The 11,614-nt window shown below is 38.1% G+C and overlaps 1 protein-coding gene across 1 annotated transcript; it reads left to right on the forward strand.

The window, feature by feature from the left end:
• Positions 1 to 3,162: 3,162 nt before the first annotated feature.
• On the forward strand, positions 3,163 to 5,933 carry LOC113340472 (probable leucine-rich repeat receptor-like protein kinase IMK3). The gene is made up of 2 exons (XM_026585610.1): positions 3,163 to 4,908; positions 5,092 to 5,933. Exons 1-2 carry the CDS (start codon positions 3,306 to 3,308, stop codon positions 5,685 to 5,687), a joined length of 2,199 nt encoding a protein of 732 aa, XP_026441395.1. The 5' UTR covers positions 3,163 to 3,305; the 3' UTR covers positions 5,688 to 5,933.
• The last annotated feature ends 5,681 nt before the right edge of the window (positions 5,934 to 11,614 follow it).

Here is an 11,614-nt window from a genome sequence, read left to right on the forward strand (position 1 = left end):
AAGAAAAATATGTTAAAAGACATCAAAAAAAAAGGAAAAAACTAATTTTATTCAATTAAAACTTAAAAAGAAAAGAAATCTTGCTCGGATCTGGTCCAAAAAGTATTAAATCTGAGCAAGAGGTAAATGGATGCTAGGTTGTTTTTTCCCAAGAGAGAAGATGAAAAGAGAGGAAAGAGACCGGAGGTATTAAACACTAACGAATTTTTCCCAGCCTCACATTTTCCTAATTCATCATTTTCAGTACTTTTTTTTATCGGTCAGAAGAGAATATATTGAAGGGCACACAAGCCGTGTGCAGGCGCATACAACAAAATATGAGGACAAAGCCCACAAAAAACCAAAGAGAGCAAAACGAGAGCAAAAGCTAAACAAATTCAAAGAACATAAAGAGGACTGGAAGATGAAGGTACATCTTGTCGACCTGAAATACCAAGTGCAACTTGCAAACCAAAAAAAAAACTAACTAAAATTAAGTAGAAGATTCCTCAACATCCCCTATGGTTAAACCATCATGATTTTTCACAAGATTATCAAACATGTCTTGACGATTTATCTCCAAAGGGGGAAGTCTAAACCCCAAAGAGAACCATATGTCGTAAGCTTAATTTTCAATACCTCATTAGGAGCTCTAGATTTTGAGGAAGTTTTCTTGATTGTACTTAAAGAACCAGTGGGAAACATACCTGTAGCTTTAGCTTTTAACTTTAACTTCGTACTCTTTACTAGAATTGGCTCCGACGAGGTTGGTTTTGCTAAGCTTATCTATGTATCTTCAGAACCTGGTTGAGAAGTGGCGATCTCCTCGTCTTCTTCGAAAGCTTGGAATCTATTATGATTTTCAAAGCTAGGAGGAGCAGACGGACCAGAAGATGAGGTGCTGGTCCCTTCCATAACCGGTTGAACAATTATTCCCAATACCTTCTTTAATCTCTCCAACTGAAAGAGATTCTTTGATTTTCCTATATCTCTTTTTTTTCTTCTTCATAATCTCAACATGAGCACTAGTAGCCTCAAAGTCTTTAGTCATCTCCATACTTCCCTTATTGCCTGCAGACTCTTCACGACCCACTTGTGTTTCAACAATTCCACATGTTTCCTTATCCCCATTCACAAGTACACCTTCCTTAGCCATCCCTTGAGTCTCTAACATCTTCCCAGCACCTTCATTATCACAATTATTTGCTTTATGTAACCATCCCTTCTTAGGAACCTTGTTTGCGGGATCCATATGACATTTAGCACTTGAGTGCCCAGAAGTAGAGCAAGACAGGCACCTTGGAGGTTTCCAGGGATAATCAACTAGGACTTCAAAATCTTTACCATCGAAAGAGACTGGAATGGAGTCCGGAAAATCAAAATTTGCATCAATTTCCACACATACCCTAGCATAACTCATTCGTGTTCTAGCTAAAGTATGTTTATCAGTAAGCAAGGGAGTACCTACCACACTAGCAATCATACTAAGTCCCTTAGCATTCCATAAATGAATAGGAACATTCCTCAACTTCAACCAAATATGAATTGTTTTCAGTTCCTGAATATCCTGTTCAATAAATAGTTGCCATGGGCGAATTAAGAATAATTTACCTGACACAAATACATACCCCAATTCCATTGTAGAGATCCTATCTTCATCCAAGTTAAACTCAAAGATGAAAACTGATTCTTCATATAGAGTCATATGAAAATTCCCTTTGAGATTCCAGGCATTTTCCATCGCAATTTTAACTACATTGAAGTCTACTCTACGACCAACAAAATATCCAACAAGAAATCTTTCCCAAACCCTAAGTTCATTTTTAATATCCGCAGAGGTGATAATGAACTTCTTCTTACCATTGATTGTTTGCGGCTTGTGGATTGGAAATTTGCAGGCTGAAAAATCCTCATTGCAACTCTTGTCTTTCAAGAAGAATGATCTCCATTTGTCAGCCTTAAGATTTTAAGAACAAGCCCCATCAGAAGACCCAATACCTCCCGTTGCAGCATCAAAATTCAATTTCGTAGCAACCCCATTTGGAACTGATTTAGGGTTTTCATTTTGACCACCATTTCCCCCAATTGAAGCGTTTAGAGGAGGAAAAGCAGCTAACCCCAAGCTTGAATTAACTTCATCCATGGATGATTTGAAGAAACAAATCCCTAGATGAAACCGATTCACTCCAAACTCGAATTAGAAAACCAAAAATCTACCTCATACTTGTAGGAAGGAAGAAGAGGAAGAAAAAATAAGAAGAATTAAGAGATTTGGTTGAAAACTGAGTGAGAAATCAAAGAAATTCTACTAATTTAGGGCGAAAGTTTTCTCTCCGAACTCCTCTCTCCTTTCTCTCTCTTCGCGTTTTTCCCCTCTCCCTTTCATATTTCATCATTTTTCAGTACCGTACACATTCCTTATGTGTATAGGTGAGATCTAAACATCTACATGTGGTAAGACAAAATAGAAAGTAGAATCTGATGCCTAATATAATCTTTTTTATTTAATAATTTGTAAAACCAAACATTACCGTAGAATAATGATAAAATAATATAAAAGTTTATTTACAAAAAAAGAATAATGATAAAATAATTGGATGATAACATTATTGATATGAGTTTGAAATTTACAACATCAAACTTTCACCGGTGTAAAAAATAATATCAATACTAAAATAAATTAAAAAAAAAATATATTTACTAAAATTTTCGATGACCATCAAGCTACGTATAAAATATAGCCAAATCTAAATTTACTGCACTCAATTAAGAAATCCAAAAACTTCATTTTCATCTTCAACGACAACAACGACTACAATTCATGAAAAATACCCATAAATTAATTTTCTAGACGAAATCCACTAATTAAAAATTAGTGTCATCAAAATCAGCAATTAATATTTAGTACTAACAGTAATATTCAATAATACACCCATGGTGGGTACTGGGTAGTGTGTACCGTTATTATGATCCCCACCACCCCCACCTGACCAGGTCATAAGTGTTATTGACGAGGTACCCCATAAAAAGATAGCCGTTAAAAAACAGATCCCCACCTCCCACGAGCCCCATCTGACTATCTATATTCCTCGTCCTTATAATATACACACAAAAAAAAACTAGCCGTTAAAAAATCCCAGTTCAAACTTTTATAGAAGTAGCAGTAGTAGTGAGTAGTCATTCTCAAATCCCTGCTCACCACCACCACCACCACCTCTCTCCACTCTCACTCACCTCCATTCATCTTCTCCTCCTCCTCCTTCATCAGCTCCCGCGAGCCGACGGTCAATCCATTTCATTCCGTCACATTTCTGTGACATTTTCAAATGGTCATACAACTTCTGCTACTGTTTTTGGTGTTCCAACAGAGTTTATGTTACCAATTAGATGGAGTTGTTGTGACATTAGGAGATCATGATGCACTTGAAGCGATTAAGAACGGATTAACCGATCCGTATGGGTATTTGAAGAGTTGGAATGATTCTAATTCAGGAGCTTGTTCCGGTGATTGGGTTGGTATCAAATGCGCACAGGGTCAGGTTATTGCGATACAACTTCCATGGAAAGGGTTGAGCGGCCGGTTATCGGAGAAAATCGGTCAGTTATCGGCTCTTCGTAAGATTAATTTCCATGATAATGAAATTACTGGTATGATTCCTAATTCAATTGGGTTTTTAAGAAATCTTAGAGGTGTTCATCTTTTTAATAATAAATTTTCTGGGTCTATTCCTGTTTCGATTGGTTCTTGTCCTATGCTCCAAACACTTGATTTAAGTAGCAATTCACTCACCGGAATCATACCGGAGAGTATCGCCAAGTCTACAAAGCTTTATAAACTAAATCTCAGCTTCAATTCATTGTCTGGGGCAGTCCCAATTAGTCTTACTCGTTCAAATTCACTCACATTTCTTGCATTAGACAACAATAATCTTACTGGCTCTGTTCCTGACACTTGGGGTAGTGGAAAAGAAGCTCAGCTTCAAATCCTAACTCTTGATCACAACTCTTTATCTGGAAATGTTCCAAATTCGTTGAGCAGATTGGGTAATCTTGAAGAAATTTCAATGAATCATAACAAGATTAATGGAACGATTCCGAAAGGGATTGGTTCTCTTTCGAAGCTTCGGATTCTTGATTTATCAGAAAATGATCTTAGTAATGAGATTCCGGTGTCACTATCGGATTTACCTAAGCTCAGTTCTTTCAATGTGTCGTACAACAATCTTTCTGGTTCTGTTCCATTTTTTCTCTCGAACAAGTTCAATTCCAGCTCTTTTGTTGGAAACCTTCAGCTATGTGGTTTTACTGGTTCGCCTCCGTGCCCGTCGCTCCCACCTTCTCAAGTTCTCCCATCTTCTCCATCGGAAACTTCAAAAAATAGTGGTCGGAAGTTTAGTCTGAAAACCATACTTCTCATAGCTTCAGGAGCCTTATTGGGGGTTCTGATAATACTATGTATTATATGGATTTGTTGTATGCTGAGCAGAAGAAGTAAAGCTTCGAAATCAAAGAACGGCGACAACGTTCGGAAAGTCACCACTACTGCTGCCGCAGGAGAGAAAGGTGTTGCGGTATCTGGAACTGAAATTGAAGCAGGTGGTGATATGGGAGGGAAACTAGTACATTTTGAAGGGCCTTTAGTGTTTACGGCCGATGATTTATTGTGTGCGACTGCGGAGATAATGGGGAAGAGTAATTATGGGACTGTGTACAAAGCTACATTGGAGGATGGGAGTCAAGTTGCAGTTAAGAGGTTGAGGGAGAAAATTGCGAAGAATCTCAAGGAATTTGAAGGGGAAGTTAATGGTCTTGGGAAGATCCGACACCCGAATCTCCTGTCACTTCGAGCTTACTACATGGGTCCTAAAGGAGAGAAACTTCTTGTCTTCGATTTCATGCCCAAAGGGAGCCTTGCATCTTTCCTCCATGGTAAGTTGCACACAACCTTATCCTACCCTGCATTATTTCCTTAACCTACACCACTGCATATTTAGCGTCCATATAAATTACAGAATTTTGACTATTTCTTGGGTATTCATGTAGCGAATGGCATTTAATTTCCTATTGCAATACCAATTATAACTTCGTACTTGTCTTGCATTTGTTGGACAGCTCGAGGACCGGACACCCCAATCGATTGGCCAACTAGATTGAGCATAGCGATTGGAGCAGCACGAGGGTTGAGCTACCTTCACGCCAATGAGAGCATAATTCATGGTAACCTCACAGCTGCCAATATCCTACTCGACGAGCAAACAAATGCAAAGATCGCCGATTATGGTCTATCACGCCTCATGACCACCAATGCCAGCTCAAGTGTGGTTGCAACTGCCGGTGCACAAGGCTACAGAGCACCTGAGCTAGCAAAAGCCAAGAACTTAAGCACAAAGACCGATGTTTACAGTCTTGGTGTAATAATGTTAGAGCTCTTGACAGGGAAATCTCCAGGTGAGCCAATGAACGGAATGGATTTGCCTCAATGGGTGGCATCAATTGTTAATGAGGAATGGACAAACGAAGTATTCGACCTTGAGCTAATGAAAGATGCAAACAATGGCGACGAACTGCTTAACACATTGAAATTAGCTCTGCATTGTGTTGACCCATCACCTGCTGCCCGTCCAGAGGTTCACGAAGTCCTGCAACAATTGGAGAAAATCAAACCAGCTGAATTGCCTGTCAGTTCCGGGGAGGATGGTGGCGACTAAAATCGGTTCCTATAGCATACATACAGCTACGAGTTCATTCATTGTTTTCCAATATTAATAAGTTATAAGTTAAATTCTTTCATTCATTCGTGAGAACTCCTCTTACGCAAATAATGAGTTCTCTGAACAAGTTGTTCTGTTGTTGTACTCTTCTGTTTGTAATTATAGCCTATAGGCATTGTATCAGTTATCACATAAATGTTGTATCACTGTTCTTATGTCTTATAAACTGATTTCTTCTTTCCATTACCAGTTTCGAGTGAAAATTTTCGCCGTAAGTTTACACTTTTGCTCGCTACGGAGCTTATAACTTGGCGAGTCACCTGCAACCTGTACAGAGAATGAATGAATTAAGCAATCAAACGGCTCTCTATGGGGAAAATCAAGAAATCAAGTAGATACTGCGAATTTTTGGGCTTGACAAATAGGTTTAGTTCAATTGGGCTCGATATAAGTTGGTTGAATACGTAGCGGATTGAACTAGAAGTCTAGAACGTTTTTTTGGAACGGTTTTTCAGGGACCATGGTTTTTTTGGGGACCATGGTCTTATTAGGCCACCTACCCTACAATCTTAAGGGATGTCCTAAAATCATGAGATTACTAATTTGGCCCTTACCCTAATTTAAAATTAATCCTAAACTAATAACTACCAAAGTTTAACTTAATATATTAACAAAAACCAAAAACCAGTCCCTACCCTAGCCAGCCACACAAATTGTTTTCGAGGAAAAAAAAAATTCTTTCTCTTCTTCTTCTTCCTTTCAACATCGTCTTCATCGATTAATCGTCGATTCATAAAATTTTCATCGTCGATTAATCAATCGACTATAAGAATGGTTCTTCGAAAGAAAACCAACCGACTTCAAGGAGAAGGTCCTCGATTGGGACATCTAGCAAATCAGCCAAGTGATTTTGAGATTCATAGAGAAGTGGAACACCCAAGCGAAGCCATAATCCAGTATAATAGATGCTTGAAGAAACCTAATTCTGCCATGGGACCGATTCGCAGGTGTTTTCCAACAAACCCATTACTTTTAATTTGATTTTGATTCGTTTAATTGAATAGAAATCATCAAAATAGGGTTCAAATGGAAGTTACAGTGCATTGTTCGGTTAGGACGAATTTCTAAAAAACCCTAGTTTGTTAACCGAACTTCCTGAAAGGAATAACAGGAAGAACAGTTCGGTTCTATATGATTCCAAACTAGGTCACCGAACTGCCAGTTCGGTTAGTTCGCAAAGAAGCCTAAAACTTTTTTCTAACCGAACTTAACCTATTTTACAACAATTTCTTTTCCACATGTAACCGAACTGTGCTATTTTGACCGCTATTTTGAGTTTTTATGTAACCGAACTGAGCTATCTTGTTCGGTTAGTTGCATAAAATTCTAAAACTATTTAGTAACCGAACTTTACAAAAAAATAAAATAAATAAAATTCAATGTAACCGAACTATGATATTTTTCCCAATATGTTGAGTTTCAATTTAACTGAACTTGTCCAACTATGTCGAGTTGCATACATGTGGAGTTCAGTTTATTCGCAAAAAACATTGACAAACCGAACTCTTCACTAATAGTGACCAATGTTGAGCTCGGTTTGTTCGCAAAAAAACTTGACAAACCGAACTCTTCAGTAGTTGCATACATGTGGAGTTCGGTTTGTTCGCAAAAAACCTTGACAAACCGAACTCTTCATTAATAGTGACCAATGTTGAGTTCGGTTTGTTCGTAAAAAAACTTTGGTAACCGAACTATATTATGAAACACAAAATTAGTGTTGACCTATTTTTCGTGAACTTTTGCTACTAACCAAACCTTACGCTGAGAACCCTTATGTTGCATCCGATTTAGTGAATCATTTATCGGTTAAGCTAATATCTTTTGTTTTCTTGATTAGTGGCAGAGGAAAAAAATCCAACCAACCTTTACTGGAAGATCTGAGAACTCCCATGCCTCGAGGCAAAGTACATTGTGGTGCCGGTAAGCGTGGAACCAAAAATGCTAAGTATGGAGGTGGGTCATTACCGGGTGTTGTCATCCAAGATGGTGTTAATAGAGATAATGTTGACAACGTAATCCAACAAGTTAATGAAGAGATCGTGGAAGAGATGGGCAGTCAAGAACATCATCAAGGTGGAGAAGGTGAACCAGCTGAAGGAGGAGGAAACGAGGGTAACAATGATGACGGTGAAAAAGATGAGGAAGATGGAGATAAGGATGATGATGAATCATAGGAGGACTTGGATGAAGAGGAAGACGAAGAGAAACAATTAGAAATAGTGGGAAAGAAACCTAGAAAGACGGCTAAAAATGCTTGTGCTAGATATTCATACATTCTTGATGACAATTTGTGTTTGCCGCCAAAGAAGCCAACTTATGGTACTCCAAGAGATGGAGAGGAGGTATTGATGGGCTACAAAAACTCATGGGCTGCCAAGATCTTTGCGACAAAGGTATGGTCCAATCTTAACCATCAAGATTTCTCAGTCATTTTATTATATTTTGACATATATTGTTATTTTCTATATATATTAGTATATAAGATATGATGTTGTTTTTGTAGGATTATAATAATGCTGTCAGTTTTTTGAAATGTCAAAAGAACAAGATATGGAGTATAGAAAATGAGTGTGATGAGGTCCGCTTGGCGGTATTTGATTGTGTGCTATGGAACGAGATACAACATGCGCACCAAAAATTTGATGTTGTCACTGTTTCTGCATTTGCCGAGAGGGCCTATCCAGAGACGGATACCTTTCATCTACCGTCTGGCGAGATGGAAATAACTCCGAATGATTGTTTTAGAATCACAGTCCTACCAATTACGGGAACAAGTGTTCGATATGGCTACGATCCCTTGATGAGTTATGAACTTCTTGAAAAGCTAGTCGAAAAGTGTCTAGGATGGAGCGATAAAAAGGCACAATGTGAGTTTAGACGAGCTAACAAAGAGCCTAAGGAAGGTGATGAGTATAATGAGTTTGAGGAAGACCGCATGTACAAGAAGAAGTTGAAAAATATCAAGCTCAAAACCTTGTTTGATGAGTTCTCAGGGACGAAAGATTTGGTTGCTCAAGGAAAGTTGGTGATGACAGAGGAGAAGATTAAGCACCATGTGACTGCTTATTTGTTACATCAACTAGGAACCATTTTCTTCTCCGACAGTTCAGGTCACGTGGTAAATGCTCATTACCTCCATATATTGGATCCCCTGAATTAGGTGAAAAACTATTTTTGGGGCATTGCGGTTCTTTCATTCGTTCAAGCGGAACTCAGAAAAGCTTCGAGGCTTAAGAGTCTATATTTTGGAGGCTTATACACCCTTGTTCAGGTACCCCGTTAAATTATCGTTTGTGTGTTTCAATATATAAGTGAATGAATGTGTATTGTTACTAATCATATTGCGAATGTATTATTTGTTGCCTCTTCTCATAGGTTTGGGTGTACGACCACTTCCCAAAACTGCAATTGTCTCATGCTCACACTCCTTGGCCTTATGGGAAGCCTACAGCTGGTAAATATGAATTTTTCAAATCACAGGAAAATAATAAGAACAAAAAGGTGTTGGAGTTGAGGGAGACATTGGATAAGTTAACAGTGGAAGATGTGGTTTTCCATCCTTACACCATTGCATCAGATGAAGACGAGGAGGATGTTGAGGTTATTGATTTCTCACATGTTGCGGCTTATAATGGACCGTTGTTTCATCCTGGAGGTTGTAAAATGTATAATCCTCGAAGAGTGTTTAGACAAATTTCTTGTGTCCAAAGTATCCCACAAGTGGAAAACTTCAACTTCAAGGTGAAGTAGCAGGGAACTAACAACTCCGAGAAGAATTTCTCCCCCAAATACGATCTTTCTCCATCAGTGGACCACTGAAAGAACTTTGGGAATTATCTTGTTCCAGTCGAAGAGTTACAAGATTCGTTTGATAAGCCAAATGCCGATGACGAGGGATATATGGAATGGTATGAACATTTTTCTCATCCTCGTGTAATAAACAGTGTCCAACAAGCCCGTGTTGATAAAGCAAAAGCGAAGGCAGTGGAGAAAGAGGCTCAGAAAATTATGAAGCGTACCCCTACGTGTGGTGATGAGGCCTTGATCTTGTGGAATTCGACGGTAAGATATTTAGTCTTATTTTTGTTTTCAAAATGTTATAAAGTATTGAAAAATAATAGTTACTTATGTTTTTGATTCAGAAACGGTGAAGGCAAGTGGTAAATTGTTGAAGAAAATGATGGAAAAAATCCGGAGTGGAGAGCCGATGGACACTCGACAACAAACAGACCTCTACAACCAATGTACTAATGTTTTTAATCCCAACCTTGTCGATCCAAGCCAGACCATGCTGTTGAAGAGGAGTCGCAGAGAAGGGGAAGGTTCAAGTCGGATGGTTGAACAATAAAGCAGTGGAGATGACACTCCTAGTGACGAAGGAAGACCTAAAGCTCCTAAACGCAAGAGTAGAAAAGTTTCTCGTAGTGGTCGTGGTAAATGAGTGATTGCAACAATTAGTACTTTGTTTCCTTATGTTTGGAAGACTTTTTTATTCCGGATTTGGTAGTTTGTTTCCTTATGTTTGGAAGACTTTTTTATTGCGGATTTGGTAGTTTGTTTTCTTATGTTTGTTTCCAACATTTAGTTATGTGGATTAGTAAATGAATTTCATAATTTGGTTTTTAATTTGTGTTTTAAGGGATTAGTTCGGCTAGTTGACTCATATGTGTTTCATTAAATTCAAATTTATAACAAACAATTAGGTAGTTAGGTTAGTAGATTAAATATCGTAAACAACCGAACTTCATGGTCCATAAGTTCGGTTTATTCTCAAATTTTGTAATCTAACCGAACTCAGCTACAAAAAAAAAATCAGAAGTTACAGAGTTGTATTCGGTTACTTGCATTTTCTTTTTGCAGGTAACCGAACTCCAATGTTCGGTTACCTGCAGAAAAATGCAAGTAACCGAACTTATGTGTTCATAAACCATCCTTAGTGTACTTTTAGTTCAGTTACCTGCAATTTTTTGGCAGGTAACTGAATAATACTCTGTACCTTTTGAATGTTTTTTGGTTGCTGAGTTCGGTTACCTTGGATTTACGGAACTAATCGAACTTAATTATAACCAAATTCGGTTATATGTATAAAGTTTCCAGGTAACCGAATTGAGGAGTTCGGTTTTGTTGATTCATTTCTTTTGTAACCGAACTATCTATTTTGAAATTTGAATGACAAAAATTTCAAGTAACGACTATTTTTATAGCCGTTATACACCTCAGTGGTATAAATATGTGTCTATAGTTAACATTTTGTCTCAAAATCTTCTAAAAATGGCAGCTACTACTCCTAAATTTACTCTAGATGAAGATCTTTCTCTTTGCAGAAACTACATACTATACTATCCAAAGAGGGGTGAAAAACGAAGAATGAATGGTATTATGAGTCAAAGTTATTGGTGGAAAATTCATGAGAAATTCTGCTTCGACAGAACAAACCCTCAGAACCGTGACCATATAGCTTTGTTCATTCGATTTGGAAAGATTAAAATTATCGACACATCCAAAGAGATTTTTCTTCAACCGGTGGTGAGCCGATTCTACCCAACTTGTCGCTTGATTCTCAAAGTGTTTATGGTTGTTGGTAAAAGCATAAACGGAGCGCTCTTTATGCGGTTCCAACCATTCCTCCACCACATACGTTATTATATCCTCCGGATATTCGGGGCTAGACCAATGTTCTCTAAATTCGGCAAGATTTAGAAAATACTCTTCTTCGGTGAGAGACCAAGTCAATGCCTCCCATTCCCCGGAGAAGGCAACCCACTTAGCGTGATTTATGGTGTATTGTTTATCGAATGCCTCTTTTGGATCCGCTTGTTCATATTCCGGTAGCTTACTAATCTCTTCCAATCCTTTCCTCTTAG

This window comes from Papaver somniferum, unplaced genomic scaffold (assembly GCF_003573695.1).
Source record: "Papaver somniferum cultivar HN1 unplaced genomic scaffold, ASM357369v1 unplaced-scaffold_22, whole genome shotgun sequence".
Classification (NCBI taxonomy): Eukaryota; Viridiplantae; Streptophyta; class Magnoliopsida; order Ranunculales; family Papaveraceae; genus Papaver; species Papaver somniferum.